General features: G+C 35.9%; 1 protein-coding gene across 6 annotated transcripts in view; it reads left to right on the plus strand.

Moving 5' to 3' along the window:
• MACROD2 (mono-ADP ribosylhydrolase 2) overlaps positions 1-23,057 on the plus strand; it is a 2,173,823-nt gene that overhangs the window by 506,314 nt on the left and 1,644,452 nt on the right. For all 6 annotated transcript variants that reach the window (XM_051846213.2, XM_051846214.2, XM_008256366.4 and 3 more), the window contains one exon: positions 14,144-14,173. In XM_051846213.2, the coding sequence (XP_051702173.1) occupies positions 14,144-14,173 (30 nt within the window). The remainder of the gene's footprint in view (positions 1-14,143; positions 14,174-23,057) is intronic.

A 23,057-nucleotide genomic window follows, 5' to 3' on the forward strand; every position in this document is an offset into this window, starting at 1 on the left:
TTTTTCCCTTCTATTTCTTTTTCTAAGTAGTTACTCTCAAAATCCTTCAGGTATGGATAAGAAAGAGTTGAATGTGTGTTTTAATATAAAGTAAACATTTCTTAATAAAATGATGAAGGAATTAAAACAAGTTTGATAGTCTGATCCTCTCTATTTAGTTGATCTTTTCTATTTTGTTGCTCATTAATGTATGAAATCAGACCTTGCTCACTGCCCACACAGTCAGCGGCAGAGTCATTACCAATTGATTGTGGATTGAATCAGTTAGATAGGCTGATGGCATAATTGAGAGCATCAATATCTTGGGTGCTCTGGAGGAGGTAGGGGGTATTGATTATTAGACAATCAGAGTTAAAGACAAAATAATACTACTTCAGTGGTTAACTCATGTCCAGAGAATTGGGGATTGAGAATGGGATAGTTCAGACTGAACAGGGTTTGGCTGCTGGAAATGCCTGTCAGGTAGCATTAATGAAAAGGGAAAAGGGTTCAGATATACAAGGGAGAGAGCATGGTCATGAAAGGAAGCAAGTACGAGGCCTTGAGATTCCAAGGAGTTTACTCAAATTTCAGTGTCTTGTGATGTCTCCCTGTGCGCTGGGAGCAATGAGCTCATCAAGTGTTTTCTGAGAAAATAAGTCATCGTGGTCTGCTTCTGGCAAGTTCTATAGCCAGCACTGCACTCATTGAGTAGCAGGTAAGCTGTTAACCATGTTTTGAAAATTTAAAATTATAAAGATTGACAGTAAACACAAGGCTTTGATGTGTCCATTCAGATTTGCAAGAATTTGTCTCAACTTTTATCTAATTCTCTCCAGGGCTACTTTTATTTAAAAAAAAAAAAGTTTTCAGAGTGCTTTATACTATCCCTCCCCTTTCCCTAATATTTATTCTATAATCTGACACTATTATCATTAAAACAAAATGTATTTATTTGAATTTTTTTGGAGGATTGAGTTCTCATTTAATATTTGAATTATCAAGATTAATTTAAAACAATATTTGATGTTTGTTAATGAAAGGTCAAGCCAGACTAATGTGATAAGATGTTGCAGGAAACTTTTTTGCTGTTTGTGTTCTTATTGAAATCCAAAACCTAAAGCCAGGGCAGGAAGGCATCAAGTGACCCTCATTGTAAAAAGAACTTACACAAACTGGTGATTAAAACTTCTTCCAGTTAATTTAAATGCCTCCCAAACAGGCTCTGCTGTTTCCTGCAGGCCACCCTCATGACTGTGGTTGCAGGTTGGGATCCTGGAAAGCCGACACTGAGACAGAGATTAGCATGCAGGATATTAGTTAGGAAGTATACATGGGGTAAAAATGTGTGGAGGAATGAGGAAGCAAACAAAACATGTTGAACATATAGGAAGGCAAGGTGGCCCTTCTGACTTGGGGCGGGGCTAGGTCTTTCTATCTCCAAGAGCGTTAACCACTGGGCAGAGGAACAGACTTTATATCCCCATGTTGGGTATAAGCCACTTACCTAGCAAGGCAGCTCTTTCTTCCAGGAAGACTCTTAGGCCTGAGGCGCCCCTCCCACGCCAAGGGATGGCCGGTGGGCACCAGTAATGGGAATCTTGTCACAACAAGCACCCGCCCAGGAGAAGCTTTCCATCCTCCACAGGCAGAGAGCATCCTGCCTGGAAAAAATGTTGGCCTCTGCAAGCATTTCTCCCCCATCTTCCCCCGACCAAGAGAAGTTAAGAATGGTGGGAGGGGTTGCCAAAGAGGGGATCCCTACCCCAGTAAGTTGCAGGCATAGAAGCTCTCTGCATCCTGTCAGGCCAGAGACTTTGTTTTCCCTACCCAGAGGCATCAGGAAGCTCAATTTAGGGAAATTCCTTCTGCTCCCGCAGGCAGCACCAGGCAGAACCACTGGGAGCTCCACCTATTCCAGATACACCAAGATGACCAAAGTGAGACCACAGGGGCTCTGAAAATTAATCTGCTACTGAAACTACATTCCACTAAAGTAGACCAGGACCTGTGGACCAAACCTGAACAGGGTCACAGATTTCAGTAGAACCCAGAATCTCCTACTCTGAACAGAAACTCAAGAACATGTGGGACAAAAACAAAAGCTCTCAGAAATTGAGGAGAAAAAGAGTATTTGAAGAAATATTGACTGACATCATCACAAATTTGCTGAAAGGTATAAAACAACAATTCATGAGGAGAATCCAAATTAAGATATCCCAGGTAGGAAAATCCAAAGAAATCCATGCCAGAACACACCATAATTAGACTTCTGGAGACTAAGGATAAAGGGAAACAGAATATTACCTATAGGGAAACACTGTTCAAAGGACAACACACAGTCCTTAGTTGGACTCCTTTCTAGAAGCTGGAAAAGAGCTGCCTTGCTCCAGATGATTCTGATAGGTGGAGCAGCAGACAGAGGATCTCTCTCTGTCTCTCCTTCTCTCTCTGTCACTCTGCCTTTCAAATAAATAAAATAAATCTTAAAAAAAAAACATCATGAGTCCGATATTTAAATATTATATGCATGCAATACCATAAAAATAACAATTTATAACAAGTAGATTAGTTTATTCTAGTTACCTAATTTAATGTGCCTATTTTACTTACCTAGTACTTATCCCAAAGCAGCCACACCTAGTGGTTGCTTAACACACAATTGTTAAATAATTAAGTTGCATTGTATATTTTTTTAAAATTTTTATTTGACAGGTAGAGTTATAGACAGTGAGAGAGAGACAGAGAGAAAGGTCTTCCTTCCGTTGGTTCACTCCCATAATGGCCACTATGGCCGGCACTGCACCTATCCGAAGCTAGGAGCCAGGTGCTTCCTCCTGGTCTCCCATGTGGGTGCAGGGCTCAAGCACCTGGGCCATCCTCTGCTGCACTCCCGGGCCACAGCAGAGAGCTGGACTGGAAGAGGAGCAACTGGGACTCGTACCCAGAGCCCCAACCGGGACTAGAACCCGGAGTGCCGGCGCCGCAGGCGGAGAATTAGCCAAATGAGCCATGGTGCCGTCACACATTGTATATTTTTATAAGTAATAAAACACTGAGGCATAGGATTAGGGCATCTGAGACTTGGGCATCAGAGAGTCTGCCCAAAATTACATAACTCATTACTGGTGAAATTGAGGTTACATTTTTTGGGTAGACAATAAATCCATTGAATCTAGAATACCACATATAAATTATCTTATTAAGTGTTTCTGCTTCTATTTTATTTCTGATATTTGGATGTCTCAGAGTGACATGAGAAATACAACTATTTTCAGTTTTATTTAGTTAACCCATAAGATTTACTAAATAATAATTTGGAAAATCCTCTGTAATCAGTAATCAGCTTCTCACCAATGCTAATACTTTTGTCTGAGATTAATATCAGTGCTTTTCAATGCACCAGAATAAAACTAATCTCTATTACAGAATCCACAGCTGGTCTGATGGAACTATAATAATGAAAATAATTGGTATTTTTTGATATCTACAAGATGTAAATCATAATTTGTCTCCTGTGCACAGAAAAATATAGGTCTTTTTTGGTAAACAAATAAATGATATTGGTAAAGTTGTATTTTTCATTTTCAGAGGAGTTTGTTATAATTGATATAAATATAATAATGTATTTATCATATCTTTGAACAGTTAAAATTCCATTTTTTATTAATAGATGACAACTGCAAATTGAAATAGAATTATTAAATATATGTTATTTAAAGAAGAGAAAAAATATTATAACTTTTGTTATGTCAAGTATGAAAAAGATTTTTGATAGACCTGAATTCAGTGATAAGAAGTCTAGTAATAGAAAACTCAGCACAAATGAGGCATATACTGACTTTCATTTTGTGTATTTCACTGTAAACACGTGAATTCTTAGGTTAGCCAGTTTGCATTTACTTGGTGGAAGCTGAACCTTAGTGTAATATTTATTATTGTTTTGATGTTTAAACTTAGCTCAGTGCTCAAGCCTTGATATTTAAAAAAATTATTTCATTAATAGAAGTGCATACATAATTGTTCACATTGCCTAAAACAATATGAGCATTGAGAATTTTCCTCTTTTTAATGTTGATTTTTGGATAATGTTATCAGAATATTAAATATAGTGTTTCAAAGGAGTTTTTCTTTTATAGATAACTTCAAATTCTATTGCTTGTAATTTACTGATTTTAATAATAATGTTAGTAAATCACAGGAAAAAATATAACTAAAATAATCTATTTTTATCATTTTAGGTATAAAAACTATCTAATTTGGCCAATTTAATTGAAAAAACTAATAATATTACCTTGGACATTGCCATTATTCCAATACATTGCCTATCATTGACATTGGATATTCATGTGTTTTGAACAATTTAGGAAAAATAAAATAATTCATTAAGAGAGAGTTTGCCATACTTGAAGTGACATTGAGTTGGTATTAGATGAAGGGGCTCAAGTAGGATGAAATAATTACCTAGTGTATGACTTGGACAAGCAAATTAGCCTTATTGTCTTCATTTTTAGTAAAATGCATGTTACTTTACAAGATTGTTTGGAGAGTGACTGATACAGTACAGAATTGCCTGGTAAATAGTAGATGTTTAGAAAATTATCATCTCAGTGTATTTGTATATTTCTGTTTGGATTTTGGTAATGGCTATATTTTCTAATTTTATAAGCTTATTAAAGTATATGACAAGTTGTCCACTGGCTTGATGATTCAGAGTATGACTTTCTGATAGAAATGAATCATGCAGGAGCTCATTTTCAACATTTTTTATATAATTTGGCCATGTCACAAGTCAAATTTAGTGCAAGTAGTTGGATCAGAACTGCTTGATGATCCAATTATTGTGTTAGGGTTAATGAGCAAGGGTGAGGAACCAAGACAGCTCCTCCATGAGCCAAGCACACTTTAGTTGCGTAACAAGACTTTTAACAAACTTAAAGTAGAATATTGCTTTAAAATGGTGTGTTTGGATTGGAAAAAGGAAAAAAAATGTACTATTGTGTTTTCTTTACCATTAAGATAGATTTGGCACTGCTAGAGAAAATCTTCATGTATTACAGTGGTTAAAAGGAAGAAATACACAAAAAAAGACAGAAACATGAGTTATGTATCTTCTACTTTAATTGTTACCATGTTATATTTTGTAGAGTTTGTGGAATATGCCTTTTCTTAGGGAGGTACTTAAGAGTATGACCCTGGAGTACCATTCATGTCTTCAAATACTGGGTCTGACCTTTGGTTTTGGTCATGTTAGTCAACCAGTGTCCCCATTTTTTTGATCTATAAAATGGGAATAATAAATACTATACAATCTGTCTTCTTGTTGGGACTAAATGAACTAGTAATATGTCTGGCCCCTAATAAAATTAAATAAATATAAACTTTTTATTTTTGTTAGGATTCAGTGTATAATTTTTTTATTTATTTGAAGGAGAGATATAGAATTTAGAATTCTGAATTTATTTTTTCACTGAAAACTCTTTTGTAACTGGCCATTTGGTTTTAGAATACAATTGGTGGTGCCCTTTGAGTATATTGACTATATTGTTTAAATCAGTGTTTATGTTTTTATCAGTCAATCTACTCACCATGTATGAGTGTATTTCTATATGAAAATCTGAACTTAGTTCCCCAAGTTTGCATAAATGAAATCTAGTATGTTATCTACATAAAATTAGGTCTACCTATTCAGTACTAAGGTATTAAAAATGAACAATATTAGTGGTAATACTGATTACTAACATTTATTAAGCATCCATTATGTAGCAGGAACTGAGCTAGTCACTACCTTATTATTCTCCATATCTGTGATGCAAGTTTTATTTTCTTTTTACAGATGAACAAAATAAAACACCACAAGGAAAACTGAGGTGCTTCAGGTTACACAATGAGTAAATAACAAAGCTAAGATTCATGCCCAAGCTTGTCAGACTATATAACTGACATCATTCTACAATGCCATGTGGCCACCTATGCCTGGCCATATTTTACCAGGTGTTAATGATAATATTGGTTTATCTATTTTAAGTTATGAGCAATTTTAGAGAGGTACTAGACCCTATTCTACATACTTAATGGTATTTAGATATGTAAATTAGGATAGTTGGATGCCAAAGCACTTAAAATAACTTTCTAGATCATTTCCATTTCCAAACAGTGGTAAATGAAGATGCCAAGTAAACCATGTAGTGAGGTTGATAAGACATTGCCTGTTATGTTCTTCCTTCCTGATACTGAGGAGAGGAACAGAGGAAGAGAAACTGATAGAGTTCTGCCATCCACTGGGTCATTCCCCAGATGGTTGCAATGGCAAGGACTGTACCAGGCTGAAGCCAGGCCCCAGGAGTAATTACCTGATGATTATTTTTAACTATTGCATTCCATCCTTTTTCAGCCTTCTCCGCTTCTCACATAAAAGCAGTCATGCCTAATAGGCTGTTTAGCACACATGAAGGTACTTAATGGCAAATTTTAGGTGAATAGGAACAGGAAAGTCAGATTTATCATGGGAACAAGATACTTAGCCTTGAAATTCTTATTGATCTGAAACATTCTTACATCTCTTTGTATTTTTTTGATAAATTTTCTATACATTTCTAATAAGTTAATATCTTCTGAACTTCTTTAACCTTAAGCTTCTGAAGTAAACTTTGAATTTGTAAGGAATTTAATTAGAAAGTACTGGGAATTTTCTTGCTCTAATCCTTTCTAGTTAAGTTTTTAGTTTGCTTTGAAGTTCAAGTCCTTCATGGTTTGTTTCTAGTAAACATGAAAAGGAAGTAAGAGTCTCACCATTAGTTGAGATGGCTTTATTATTTTTGAATTTAAATCAGAGCACTTTAAAATGTATGTATTTGACATCAAGCAGAAACAGCATCTTTTCAAGTAAAAAACTTTTCACTGATTAGAATTTAAATCTCTTTATGTTTAAATCAGAAGCAGCCCCACTATCTAAACTTAATTTTGGGTGCTGAAACATTTTAATTCAAATCAGTTATTGACACACATGAAACAATATAGATGGTTTGGGCTTTCCCTAGCATATACCTAGTGAAATTTTTGCTAATTTTGATTTATTTTCATGCACGCATTTTAATAATTGTATTAAATTCTTAAATTTGGGGGCTGGTGCTGTGGCATAGTGGGCTGAAACTGTTTCCTGTGGTGCCGGCATCCCATATGGGCACCTGTTCTAGTTCTGGCTGCTCCTCTTCCGATCCAGCTCTCTGATATGGCCTGGGAAACCAGTGGAAGATGGCCCAAGTCCTTGGGGTACTGCACCTGTGTGGGAGAACCGGAGGAAGCTCCTGGCTCCTGGCTTTGGATTGGCCCATTCCAGCCATTGGGACCAACTGGGAGTGAACCAGTGGATGGAAGACCTTTATCTCTGTCTTTCCCACTCTGTCTGTAACTCTACCTCTCAAATAAATAAATTAAAAAATCTTTTTAAAATTTCTTAAATTTGGGGCCAGCACCATGGCACAGTAGGTTAATTCTCTGCCTGTGGCGCCGGCATCCCATATGGGTGCCGGTTCTAGTCCCAGCTGCTCCACTTCCAGTCCAGCTCTCTGCTATGTTCCAGGAAAGCAGTAGAAGATGGCCCAAGTCCTTGGGCCCCTGCATCCACTTGGGAGACCAGGAAGAAGCACCTGGTTCCTGGCTTCAGATCGGCGCAGCTCAGGCCGTAGCGGCCATTTAGGGGGTGAACGAACGGAAGGAAGACCTTTCTCTCTGTCTCTCCCTCTCACTGCCAGTAACTCTACCTCTCAAATAAAATAAAATCTTTAAAAAAATTTTAAATTTGAAAAAAATGCATCCATTTTTACCCATGAAAATTTTGGTGGATTTATTCCGCAGAATAGAGGCACCAGTATATAGATACACATGCGCACACACAAACACACACACACAAGGATTTTTACAACATTTCCTTCCATGTCTCCCCATTGATTTAACCCAGCTGGAGTAAAAAGGTAAGAGAGCCTGTTGGTCCCAAATGTGTAGGTCAGCATCTTTTGGCAGAGAAAAGGGGAACAGTTGAGAGTGTGTCATGAGGAATAGAGTAAATATCTAGCATAAAACAGCCAATGTTCTCTGTGAAACAAATATTCAAAATAACCCAAAAGAGGAAAGAGCTCATTTTAATATGAAAATATTCTCATCTATTATTGGTGTGGGCTTTTACATTTATTTTTAAATTGACTTCATCCAAAAGACAGAATTAGAAACATCTGAAGATGGCCTTGTTTCTCACTCTCTGTTGTGCAAAAGTCAAGTTTCTTTCCCAGATTCTGAGGAGGGCCCAGAGCAGAACATCTCAGAGCAGAGACAGAGAACTATGGTTCTCCAAGATGACCATGATCCCACACTACAGTGAGAAGCAAGCTTAGAGCTTTGTCTGAATACTTTAAATAGTTTCTATTAACTTCTAATGTGGTTTCCAGAAGTGACACTGTAATGCGGAGCTTACATGTTGAGTTTCTACATGTACCAGGTACCATGGAATGCATTCATGTAGGTTATCAACTTCCTGCTCTTGCCTAACCTGTAGTGTGACCACTATTTTACTAAATTACTCATTCAGAAACAGACTACAAGAGATTTATCAACTGGAGTGTAAGGAACTTTCTGAACCGTGATGGTAGCTTCTGAAATCGAACTTGCTTGGCTTCCTTTGAGCACAGCCTTCCTTGGCTGTGAAATTATGTAGCCCTCTTACCTGTCCTGGAAATAGTACTTTCTCTCTCTGTCGCATTCCTTTGTGCTCCTTTCACCCTTCTAGCTATGTATTTTGTAAATATTTATCTAGTACCTGCTCTGCGCCAACAATCATTTATGGTGCCGTTGATAACAACAAGCATGAGCTCTGCCTTTGTGGCTTTATAGCTTCATAAGTGTCCTTGAACGTGCTACCCTATGCATTACCACTAGCTCCAAATCCTTTTCTTTTGATGTTCTTTGTATCTCAGTCTTCCCATCTATGACTGAGAATTATTTTTTTGGCTTATTTATTTAAAGTGTAACCTAAAATAAACTTTTGAAAAAAAGTCACTCTTTTATTGTTGGAAAGAAAGAAGTATTCTGTAACATTATAAGACATATGAAAAAAGGGAGTTATGTAAAACAGTTTTTTTCTTAAAGTTGCTGTCTGGTTTTATTGAAACAAATTAGCCAGCCTCCCCTAGAATTGTATATATAAGGGTGCAAGTTCAGGCTTATGTTTTAATCAGACTAAAAGTGTATCATATTCCCTCAAATAAGCCTGTCTTCCGTTTTCAAATTGAAAATTGGTTTGTATTCAAAACCTTTCTTGTCGAAGACAAGTTAAAACTGCTGTTCAAGTGTCTTGTATCGTATAACCACAAAGCTAATATACAGTTGAATTCACTTTTTCTCCCTATTTAGACATGCCTGCTCACTCTTTGGAAAGGCCCAGATTGGGTTACTCAAGAAATCCCATTTTTGTAACCAAGCCAGTACTATCATTATCAAAATTACAATTGATCTAGAATATAGTGTCAAGAAAGATGACACTGGTATATAGAAGCACATGCTGATTTCTCTCATTTTGCATTAGTTGTAATGCATTATATAACTGTAGGAACTGCCTACTGCTTTAGTTTACCCTTTAATAATTAGATGATTTCTGTAGAGTGGCAATCAGCAGATTGCGTACACATTGTGTTCTGTGATCAGCTTTGGACACATTCTCAAGAGTACTTCAAACAGTTCATGGAAAATATGTATGATATTTTAATTCTGTTTTTCCACAAAGTTCTTAAAGTACCCTTACATATATGGACATAAATTTATACATATTTATAATTTGTGGAGAAGAAGGTATTGTATTATTAAACACCTAAGTTGGCATTATTATATGGTAGATTCTCCAGTATCTGATCCTAAACGTGTTACTTAACATCTTTGATCCTCATTATCCTTTTGCTTTGTGGAATGAAGTTTTTCCAAAGAAATGGTTTTCCTCTCAGTTCAGTCTTCCTAGAAGTCACTGAGTACTAAGAATCTGAGCCCAGTAAGGTGAGATTGGCAGAACAGTGGCAGTTCCAGCTCCTCCTTTGTACTTCAACTGAGTAATTCTGTTTTAATTTGTTTTATTTTTTAATAATCTCAAGTAAGTCTTGCAATTCCTGATGCCTTTTCACCTATTTACCAACAGTAGGGGTCATTGTGTTCTATTTGTGGCTCTGTAGTGAGTTACAGCTTATACAAACCACACAGACCCTGGAAAAATCAATGGTTCCTTTGAATTCCACAGCAAGCATGAAATGTAATGTATTAATCATGTATTTATGCCTGTTTTCTACATGTGATGCAGTTAAGCCTATTCTTAATTTCCTCTCTTTGCCAACTTCAAAGCAGGAAATTATACAGTTGCCTGAAACCTCTGGCTTTCTGTTGATTTTGTTTAGAAGGTGTAAATCTAGTAAAGCAGGAACAGCAGCGGTCTGTTGCCAAATAGATGGCTGTATTTGTCTATGTAGATTGTATTTCCACAGCTGTCCATTGAGATGATTGCTCCCTATGTAAAGTGGTTCTAGAGTAAAGTTTGCATTTAGGATTTTAATCTTGTAAGATTTTTTTTTAGCACTTCCTACTTTTGGTTTCAAAATATAGGGAACATAATATATGCCACTCCAAAAGGTGATACTGCAGCTTTTATATCTTTGGGATAACATGTTTTGAATGAAACTGATGTTTTAGGTAGAACTCCTGGGAAAGTTTTTGCCAGCAATCATTTTACACCCCATGTGCTCCATTGTAACAAGAAAGCAGAATAAACAAACTGAACTAGGTGGTCAGGATTCTGTTAGAATGAAAACGACTATAATTTCCTTTCTAATGATGACATATAAACAAAAACCTTGCACAAATAGTTTTAATCAATGTTTAAAGATTAGTCTCCTGGACTGTTGCTTGTTTGACAGAACATTTTGGGTGGAGTGGAAATAGTGTGGGAAAACAAATAATTTCTTTGCAGATAATATAAATTACTGGGAAAGCAGAATAAAGGAATATTTCAGACACTTACCAGGCCAGTTTGGCTTATGGTCGACATAGATCACATCTCCCAGTTCCAGGTTATTTCAAAGACTGAATTATTTCAGGATCATAAACTGTAAGAGCTACCAAGAATGCTAAAGTACAGTGTTGGCACATTTTAAGTTAGCAGTTTTGCTTTTGGTCTTTTATGATATTGAGAAAAATTTCACTGAATGAAAAACTGTCTCTTCTGAGACAGCCCTAATATATGGCATGTGTGCTGCCATTTCAATGCCCTCTATCCCACTCACAACCAACATTCTTAATTAATTGTGATACTCTTTCACAATGAGCCCAGATTTGGCCTCAGAATCTTTCTCAAATCAGAAGTACAGATAGTCTTTTTCAATAAATCAGTGAGAATTATTTGAAACCTGTTTTCCATCTCTGACTGATTCTGAATTTTCTGATGTAAGAAGATAAATAAGATAGTTGAAGACGACTTGTCCAAACCACCAAGCTGTTTATTTAATCACTGAAGTAGAATTCAAATAGAGGTCACATGGCCCACATTTCAGTACTATACAAGTTAGAGAGATCTTTGAAATCTTTAGAGGAAAGGTATGGAAGGTGTCTGATAAATTAGACTTTTGTCTTGCATTACTTATACTTTTATGGCATGTAGTCCATTTAGGAATTTCCAGTAATGTAAGATAACTGGTAGCATATACTAACTTTATTTTTTCATGATTTGATCCACAATTTGATATAATCTTATTCTAAAGAAGATAAAGAAACAAACACACATGTACAGGGGGTCATTAAGATGAAGTTTCTCTGAGATGGTAGACAAAATCATTAAACTCAGATCGTGTCTTTAAGGAGCTTCTGATCTAATTGAAATGTATTTCAATTCATTGTTGATTATTAAACAGAAACTACATGAGTATTAATTTTTAGACACAAAAATCATCCTTATTTCTATAAAATGGAAGAAATAATATTAACACACCAGGTCAATAAATGTTGGGTAATCAGTTATTGGAGTGCTTTGTGCTGGCAAAGTAATAATAGAAATCACAGTAAAAGTTCACTTTTTTGCCTAATTTTATGTTGCTTTTCCTGAAGCAATTGTCTATATATTTTTGCTAATAAAGTCAAACTTTTAAAAATTTTTTAAGGGACAGAATTGTCCTTAAAATAAATTGTTCTTGAATTTGATGGATTCTTTGGAAAAATCATTATTAGGATTATAGTTATTGGAATTGCTTTGATTATGCTTAAGCAGCTTAGAGTAAGACTCTGTTACATGAATAGTAATGCATATGAAACTATTTTAAAAGTGATTGTGTCCTATGTAGAATGCTGCGAATTTATAAAATAGTTCTGTAATGATGTTAAAATGTTACCAGATATGCTTTTGTAGACATGAGTACTCATAGCCATAAACTGTCTTGATGGTTAGCCAGGACTGGAATTTTACTTCCTACATTTTCTCCCCTAATCCACTCACATTATATGGAGAAGTTGTTCTTGGTCAAATATGAAAATAAAATATCAGTTGAGATGAAATGTCATGTGGTTTATAAAATACACATAGCTAAATTTAGGGAAGTATTTGGATTATTCAAGAGACAGATTGGTAATGAAATCCTCTTCATCCATCAAGAGGTTTGAAGCCATGTAGAATTCTCAATGTCTGTCCTCTTATCCCTTCAACAGTTACCCCTTCAGTAGTGACAAAGTTTGATTTGGGGTAGAACACTGGGTTATGGTTACCACCTGTGCAAGTGCTATGTACTTTTTGATTGCAATGTCAGAGGGATTTGGGAACTAAGTGATAGAGTGACAGATGATTTTATGACATCCAAAGTGAAGTGTGTTTGTGGTTGATTAATAGCAGTGCTGCTGGGTCTGTGTTTGTGACAAAAGCACCGAGGAAAGCTAAGAGCAGCAATTAGGCAGTCCTATACTTGGAAGATCCTATGAAACAAAATGTGACGCTCTAGATGACATATTGAAAGGCCTTCAAGGGCATTTGCTGTCCATACATTTTCATGATATTATATTTCATGTTGCAATGATCAGCCAGGCCATCAAATATTTAACCTCAAAGGAACTATGAGTTTGGACATTTGCTCTTCAAACGATCCATTATTTATTGATTAACTTATCAGCACTTTGAAATTTGCTTCTCTTAAATTAGGGCAATGCATTGGTCTGTGGACAGTACACTAAAATTCAAGTAAAGGACCTTCACATCTCTTTCCAAAATGGCTTATTTATCTTTTGTTAACTTATTTTTTCTCTACAAAGGAGAGAAAATGCAGTAAGATTTTTTTATTCAATGACATGAAATAATACCTTTGATACACAAGAACTCTACAGATTAAAGCTAAGTACAGTGTATACTGAATTTTATAACAATTTGTGGTTATATGTTTAGAAAAACATTGTTGTCTTATTATGTTGGTATTATGTTTAGAAAAACATGGGTATAAAGTTATTAAATAATTTAGGAAAAACATACAATGGAAATGTCTAAAACTTTAACCTCTGAAAAGAATGCAAATGGAATTTTCTTTTACTTATTTGGTTTCTATAAATATGTGTGCTGGATTAATTGGTAAATAGATAAGAAATGGCATGAAATTATTTAACATTTATTTCTTTCCCCCAATTAAAAAGTTAATATAAAAGGTAATAAATTGTTACTGTCTAAAAGTTACTTCTTACTGCAAAATGTCTTGAGATAGTTTTGTTTGATTATGTTTAATTTAATTTAAATTATCATCATACTTTCTTGTTACATTGTCTTTTGAAATTATTAAAATTGCCTAAATAACATTGTTCTATCTCAGTGTGATAAAATGGCGAGCTCAGAAAATTAATTTAGATATAGAATGGAAAATGAAAGAATTTGAATATTGGAGGGAAGTATGTAATAAAAGTAGTCATTTGAACAGAAAAAGATAAAATGAAATGTTTTAGTTTTCATAACATTATAACAGTAATAAAGGCTATTTTTCCATAAAAATATATATTTTGTTTGTAGGTGTTGTGTAAGACACATTAATATTACCAGCCTTTTCTTGAACTATTTTGACATATTATATTATACATATATTACTTAATGTCTTTTGCTTTGTTTTCTTTTAAACAGCAAATGCCAGTCTTCTTGGAGGAGGTGGTGGTAAGTTCTGAACATCACTTAATTTGAAATACATTTTTATTACTATACTAACCACAAGAGGTTATTGAGTTTTGTGACACTTTAAAGAAAATTAATTTTGCTATAGTTGTAAACCACAAAAATAGTTTTCCAGAAAATAATTTATAATAGAGATGTCTTGAGTTGGCCTAAATATTGTTTCAACTGGTTTCAATATGTGGGATACTACTTTTCTTCATGTCTAACTTTGTATTTATGCCTTTTGCCAATAGCTATAAGCTATTGACATGAACATACATTTAGCAGATGATACAATCACTTTTAATATTAATTCTAAAATAGCAATACATTTGGAGGTTGCGGTTTCTTTTGCTTACATTCATATTGTGGCTTTCTTTGGCTTATCATGACTGTAGCTCGAGACCTTAATATATGTGAGTGACTTTGAAGAAAAGAAAAGGAAATTAGTATTGAAATTTTGTTTTTTCTTTATTCTTGGTTAGAGGAGAAAGATCGAGATCAGAGTGACATGGAGAAGAGAGGTGGTCCTGTACTGGGAATTTTTGATAGTAAAATCTTGTAACTAGTTATATTTTTATTTGTAGGTTAGGTACATGAAAACTTTGATAGAACAAATATTTATAATATAGTAGGGAGAAAAGAGTATACAATTACAATAGAATATAAGACTCAAATGTACATAAATAGGTCCGTTCGTCTGTTCTCTTTTTTCTCTCCCTATATTGCTCTTACTTTCTCTTTTCATATTTGAGGTTGAAATAGGTAAGACTGTAAATAAATTTAGGGTTGTAAAAAATTTTCTGGCTTTCATCAGAAGGTTTCAGTATAATTTTTATTTTATTTTGAAGATAAAATTAATGATATAACTATTGTTCCTTTTTTAAGAATCAGTTGATTTTTAACAGAATCATGGAAAGAGAAATAATAGAAAAGACTTTAAAGTAAAAAATGCTCTTTATATCATCACATGCCAATGCATGTTGTATAAAAATGTATTATAAGAGTATGGAATTTGAGTTGGACTTACTATTTAAAGACCATGAAGGGATTACTTGATATCTCTATATATCAGTACCTTTACCTTTAAAAAATGAGGATTAATGTTGACTACCTAAAATTTGTATTGTGAGAATTGAATAAAAATGTCTATTATATAATAGAATAGTAGGGGATTACTAATTTCTATTTATTATTTTTCTTTCCTCAATTATTTCAGCAAACATAAATCTGCAGTTTTTAAAAATTATATCTTGTATACTATTTAGAAGGGAGAATTTGGAGGGAAAAATTTTTTTAGGAGTTGGATTTCCAGTAATTTTTTCTAAATTACTTACCATGTGTGGAGAAAGGATTATTAAAATAAATTTTCCACAGAGCTTATTTTCTTAAGAGACATATTAGTATTTTAGGAAAGGTGACTAATATTGTTAACAGCACAGAGGACAGGAAAAATTGAATCTACAAAAATATCTTATCAAGTTAAAATTGGCAAATTATCTGGATAATTAATTTATTGCCCTTGATTATATCTAAAAAGTGACTTGACTAGTTATATTAGTTAAAAATCACTTTAGCTGCTCATTACAGAAAAATAATAGAAGCTTAAAGGCTATAGAAATGTATTTCTGTCTCATGTAGAAGTTGTCTAAACAGACTTGAATGGTTGTATGGGGACATTGAAGATTCGAGCTCTTATTTTCTGTTTGTGCCTTCTAATATGTGGCTTCCATACCTAGCGGGTCTGAAAACTGCTGGGGCTCTTGCAAGTTTAAATAAGGGAGGCAAAATTTAAAAAATAAATAAAAGATAAAGAAGGTGGACTTCTGAAGATGAGTGTTCTTTAAGCAAATTTCCCTGAAAACCCACATTGTCATTGAACTTGATGAGATATTCATTTGTGACGTGCAGTCTTTTATTCTAGGAAACAACATGCTCCTGAGAAAACAAAATCAGGTTCTGTCTACTAAGCAGGAAGGCAAAAGTGGAGATTGAAAGAAACAATAAACCCATAGACCCACGTTAATGGTTATATCTAGGTTTAAATATGTGTAAGCATAGCTGGTATGTATGGTATTGACTCTAGGGACTGGACTTTTTCACCTTCTGGTTCTTCTAAACTATATGAGGGCCCATCATGAATTTTTAGCAATAGTATTACCTTCAGGAATGGGCCAACTAAGTTCTCTATTTACCTGAAGTATATGCTGTACTGTTCTCTTCTTTATGGTTAATTTTGCTAAATTTTCACAAGTTCTAATTTCTGAATACTAAAATTAACTTCTGAGCACCATCATAAAGGTAAATTATAACTATTTAAGATGGTTGTAATTTCTTTCATTAAAGTAGGTCATTGACAGGTTTAAATTCATTTATGTACTTCTGGAGATGTCAAGGTTGCTTTAAAATACATGTTTGATTTTTGGAAAGCTGCATTTAAACATTACATTTAAAGAATATTTTTAGCCTTCTTTGAACTGATTTTTGACCTTGTGATTCTATGACAAATCTTTTTAATCCTCTTAGTGTTATTTGCAAAGTAATAGCTAGTCATCATCCAATAAGGAACAATTGAATCAATGTAATGCTCATGGATTTAGTCAACAATTCCTCTTATTGACTTGAACTAATTCCCCTCACAAAGGTACCTAACGGGAATGATTCTTTGATTGGCCAAACAATTTGATTCAGAAAATTTGATACCACTTTCAAAACAACAATGGGGAAATGCCATTTTTCAGGTTCTCAAATTCTATATAAACAGCACTTGAATGTGAAATGTGGACAAATTCATTGTATATAAAATTGTATTACCTATAAGTGCATTATTATTAAATACTTATTTTATAAAATTATATTTATTTAAACAATGAATTTTCTAGAAAATCTTAACACTCATTTTTGAGTTCTTATAACCAGCAAGTCCCCTCAGAGATTTTTCAAAATGATCACATATCATCTCAGTTCTCATTTCCAAGTGAGAAAATTACTTTACATTGGTGTGAATTTTCATCTTTGGCCAGGAGATCAATCGTTCCAAGAACTTAGTGTCCCTGACTGCATTTTAATGTAATGAACATAGGTGATGTGGTACATCTCCTCAGTCATTTCAGTAAAAATACTTGGTAAAATTGATCAGTTCTCTCTATGTGTCCTTGATGTGCTAAAGCTGATATACATCATATACTAATTTCTTAAGTGAATATATGACTGGTCTATAGTTACTGGTCTATAGTGATGGAAACCTTTACATTAAAGTTTTGAAAAAGCCTTGAAGCTTTGTTATTTATTTTGATAAACGCTTATGAATATTACCAACACTATCTCGTATAACACACTTGGAAAAACATATAAACAGGTCATCAAAGAAGGAGGTACCTTTCTCTGAAGGGAGGAGAGAACCTCCACTTTGACTATGACCTTGTCTAAACAAGATAAGAGTCGGAGAACTCAGAGGGCTTCCATAGCCTTGGAAACTCATGACTGGAGCATAGGGAGATTACTGATGCCATAGACAGGAGTGTCAATTTGTAAAGTCAACAACAGGAGTCACTGTGCACTTACTCCTCATGTAGGATCTCTATCCTTAATGTGCTGTACATTGAGATTTAATGCTATAACGAGTACTCAAACAATATATTTCACTTTGTGTTTCTATGGGGGTGCAAACTGTTGAAATCCTTACTTAATGCATACTAAACTGATCCTCTGTAAAAAAAAAAAAAGAAAAAAAAGAAATTATCAATTCCCAACTTGACTCTCACTGGGATTAAACATGACAATAGGTCTGCTCTGATTTCATCATCATTTAAAAAAATCATCTATTATTTTTCACTTTTTGTTTCTGTGTGGGAGCAAACTGTTGAAATCCATACTTAATGTATACTAAGCTGATCTTCTGTATATTAAGAGAATCGAAAATGAATCTTGATGTGAATGGAAGGGGAGGGGGAGTGGGAAAGGGGAGGGTTGTGGGTGGGAGGGACGGTATGTGGGGGAAGCCATTGTAATCCATAAGTCGTACTTTGGAAATTTATATTCATTAAATAAAAGTTAAAAAAAAAAACATATAAACAAGTAAACTTTATTTCCTCATCCAGTCCTTGTGTTAGTCAGGATGGCCTACATTATGCTATGGTAACAAGTAAACCTTAACATTTTAGTGGACTAATAAAATAAGGTTTATTTCACATCTCAGTGTAAGCAGGTCTCATGGCTGTGCTGAAGCTCTCCTACAGAGACTCAGGCTGTTTCCATACTGTGTAACTCCTCCATGCACTATGCGGCTGATAAAGATATCACAGAACAGGAAGAGGAGCTGGAGGATGCTGTGAGATTTATTTCTAGACCAGTTTTGGAAATGGCTTGTATCTCTGCAGATCAGGCAAGTAATCCTTGATCTAATTATAAAGGGGGCTGGGGAAAATGGAGTCCTTTAGCTCTCCCTAGAAGAGGAAATGGTATGGTAAATAGATCCCTGGTGTTGTCTCTGCTACAGTGCTCACAAAAGATCAGTGTTACTATTTATAATTGGTATTACTGTTATCTTAATGATTGAGGGGATGAGATCTAGGGATGTTTGGTAACTTCCTCAAGGTTGCACAGCTTATAAATGACAAAGCTTGAGTGATAGGACAGTGTTCTTGACTCCTGCTTCAGGATGTTTCGGCTTTGCCCTGTGATTTTTTTTTTAATTTTTTTTATTTTTTTTGACAGGCAGAGTGGACAGTGAGAGAGAGAGACAGAGAGAAAGGCCTTCCTTTGCCGTTGGTTCACCCTCCAATGGCCGCCGCGGCCAGCGCGATGTGGCCGGCACACCGCGCTGATCCGATGGCAGGAGCCAGGAGCCAGGTGCTTTTCCTGGTCTCCCATGGGGTGCAGGGCCCAAGCACTTGGGCCATCCTCCACTGCACTCCCGGGCCACAGCAGAGGGCTGGCCTGGAAGAGGGGCAACCGGGACAGAATCCGGCGCCCCGACCGGGACTAGAACCCGGTGTGCCAGCGCCGCTAGGCGGAGGATTAGCCTAGTGAGCCGCGGCGCCGGCCTGCCCTGTGATTTTTAATATACTTCTCTTCAACATTGCTTTATTTGTATACTGTATACGAAATTTGCTTCTTCCTCTTCTGTCAAAGCACCTGAATAACTTTATTAAGCAGCAGCTGCTTTGGCTGCTGCTGTTGCTGCTTTTTTCGTCCTTTTTATTTATATATTTGAAAGGCAGAGAGGCCAGCGCCTCAGCTCACTACGCTAATCCTCCGCCTTGCGGCACCGGCACACCAGGTTCTAGTTCCGGTTGGGGCGCCAGATTCTGTCCCGGTTGCCCCTCTTCCAGGCCAGCTCTCTGCTGTGTCCAGGGAGTGCAGTGGAGGATGGCCCAAGTGCTTGGGCCCTGCACCCGCTTGGGAGAACAGGAGAAGCACCTGGCTCCTGGCTTTGGATCAGCGTGGTGCGCCGGCTGCAGTGTCCATTCGGGGTTGAACCAACGGTAAAAGAAGACCTTTCTCTCTGTCTCTCTCTCACTGTCCACTCTGCCTGTCAAAAAAAAAAAAAAAAAAAAGGCAGAGAGACAGACAGGTGGACAGAGAGACACACATAGAGCTCCTATCTGCTGGTTCATTCCCAAAATTTTCACAACTTCCAGGGCTGGGCTAGGCAGAAGCCTAGGAGCTAGAAACTCAATTTAGGTCTCTCACATGAGTAGCCATTTGAGGAGTGAGCCACCAGATTTAAGATTCTCTTTCTCTCTCTCCCTCTGTAACTCTGCCTTTCAAATACATAAAAAATGAATTTGAGACGGCAGCCCTGTGTAGATGAAATGTTCCTTCTCATTGCAGCCATGCTGATTGAACGTGGAAGGATACATTCCCTAATAGGGCATTAGCTTCCTGAGAGCAGAGACTTTATTCAGATTTACAAAGCTGGATGCTTCCACTATATAGAGTAGATGCTGTGTAAAGTATTTTATTTTTGAGAAACATCTCTCATCCTGGATTCTCCCTGGTTTAGATATTTTGGGTTTATCCCTTTACCTTTGAATTATTTCTAAATTAAAAATACAGAACTTTAAAAAATGTTTATAGTAGATAACCCAAGAATCATATGCATATTTATATGAGTATAATTATTTTTTAAAGATTATTTATTTGAAAAGAGTCACAGAGAGAAAGGGAGTAACAAAAAGGCAGTGAGACAAATCTCCCAATCCACTGATTTACTCCCCAGATGGCCGCAGTGGCCAGCGCCAGGCCAGGCTGAATTCATGAGCCAGGAGCTTCATCTGCATCTCCCTGATGGGTGGCAGGGCCCAGACATTTGGGCTATCTTCCATCGCTCTTCCCAGGCCATTAATAGGGAGCAGAATAGGAAGTGGAGCAGCTGTGACAGGAACTGGTGCTCATAAAGGATGCTGGTTTTGCAGGTGGCAGCTTTATCTATCAGGCCACAAGGCTGGCCCCTCATAGTTACTTCTTAAAAATATAAATGTTCAGTCATTCAGGAGATGCTTACGTTAGTAAATCATTCTCAAGATAGGAATTTTAAAATAGCAAAAAAAATCACAATAAATAACAATAGAAGTCCTCTTCTCAGATATGAAAGTTGGTAAAAATTTTGGGATTGTTTATGAGTTTTGACCAGTTAAATGATACCTAAATGCTTGAAAGTACTGATTTGTATCTAGAGACAAGTAATTTAAAGTTAGGATGTACTCTAACAGCTGCCAAGATAGTCTGTGATTCTTCCTAATTATATAGTAGCTATAGTGTAGTGTTTGTGTAGGTTATCTACTAGTGTTAAAGATAGATTCTTTTTAAAACTATAAAAAAGTTTTTTGGGTTCCCATTTTATATGTATCTTTTATCCCCAAAGAATTTTGGAATGTGAACTGTAAGTACAAAATAAGAAAATCCAAACCCCAAACCAAAACCATTCAAGTAGGTCAAGCTATTTGTGTTTTGGAATCATTAGGTTATATTCCTTTAGTTTGTGGTGGACAGTGGTTTTCTTTTCCATATCTGATGTGAATCCAAAGCAATACAAAGTGGGGAAGTTTCTTTGGATGCCACTAATAATTTTTACAACTTTGGTACTTTTACAAATGAATCCAATTCCCTTTTTTGGATCCACTTTTATTTATTCCCCAAATTGGGGATACATGTACAGTAGGTCCTAAGGGTGAATGAATCTGGCCAGCTCTCAAAAGCAGAAAATTCATGTGACACAATCTTAGGGGCCCAGTCACAGGCATTGTGCCTCTGTGTGACACACAGAGAAATCTACTCAGAAGGTCCTTTTGGCTTCCATTATCCCTCATTGCTGTAGATGTCTTTGGACAAAAATCAGAAAAAAATCTATGGGTTAGAACAAATTTATTATTTTACATACTAGTTTCCTTCTCTGGAAAGATGGTCATAATGATACGTAACTACCTTACAGAGGTGGAATAACTAATTGCTCATTGTAAAGTGTTTTTCAAATACAAAGTGTTAGATAAATGGTTATTACTGTGGTTGTCATTGTTATTATCACTGTGGTCTGAACCTGAAAGATGAAAGGTGTTGGATAATCACTAGATAAGGTGATGCTAGAATGAAATAAAGGAGAATAACCTGAATTGTTGGATGAGAGAAAGCTGGGTATCTGTGTGTGGTAGAGGAGAGTCTCTTTCATGGAAAGACAACACAATTAACCTCAAATAAACTTAAGGATTTTGCATAGAAATAGAAGGTTATTCTAACAGTAGTTAATTTCATCCACATGGGAGTTGTAAGGAGCTTTTTTTTTCCCAAGCATTTAAATGCCTAGAGTAAAAAATAATTATATACTGGAGAATGAGGTATTCCAGCTTAATGCAACATTACCTCACTGGGAGAAAGAGAGATGAGCACATTCCTTAGGGCAGGACTATACTGAGGGCTGAAAAGAGAACACTAAATACTAACATTTCCCAGTTCTGGCAGATACTTGGCTCTAGGGGTGAGGGGTGGATATAGAATCCCAAAGGACAGAACTTATGGTCACAGAATGTGAATGTATAGCTGGCATTCCAGACTGGAAGAGGAAGCAAGGAAGGAGGAACCAGTAAAAGCTTACTAGGCACACAAAGGAGGAATAGTGTTGTACCTTGATGGGCAACAGGGGAGGCTAGGTATCCTCATGAAGGCACTGGATACTAAGTCTAAATGCCAGCATGCGTGAACTATGGTGCAGTAGGTTAATTCTCTGCGGTGCTGGCATCCTATATGGATGCTGGTTCTAGTCCCGGCTGCTCCTTTTCTGATCCAGCTCTCTGCTATGGCCTGGGAAACCAGTGGAAAATGGCCCAAGTGCTTGGGCCTATGCACCCGTGTGGGAGATGTGGAAGAAGCTCCTGGCTTCTGGCTTTGGATTGACCCAGCTCCAGCCTTTGCAGCCACTTGAGGAGTAAATCAGCAGATAGAAGACCTTTCTCTCTGTCTCTCCCTCTCACTGTCTGTAACTCTACCTCTCAAATAAATACATAAAATCTTTAAAAAAAAAAAAAGAAAGAATAGTGGGATTGAGAAATTCACACTATTGGGGCATTTAGAGAAGATGAACAAGAAGTGCTGAATTAGGAGTTTATAGCTAAAATATTTTATTTCTATCACAAATTGCTTTTGGAAAACAAATAAAAACCACCTCACATAAATAGCTACAAAGAGCATAGAACTCTAGGTAAATGTCTTCTAGGCATTCTGAATTTTGTGTTTTTTTTTTTTTTGTAAGCATTGTTTACAAATATATGCATTTGGATATAGGAATAATTAATTATAAAATGATGATTGTAAGGATACTTTTGGTTTAATTGATAATGGTCCTGTGTCTTTAAAATGTAGTCTGTTTTTTAAAAGTGGTATATAGGGACAT

The sequence above is a fragment of the Oryctolagus cuniculus genome, chromosome 11 (genome assembly GCF_964237555.1).
Source record: "Oryctolagus cuniculus chromosome 11, mOryCun1.1, whole genome shotgun sequence".
In the NCBI taxonomy this organism is placed as follows: domain Eukaryota; kingdom Metazoa; phylum Chordata; class Mammalia; order Lagomorpha; family Leporidae; genus Oryctolagus; species Oryctolagus cuniculus.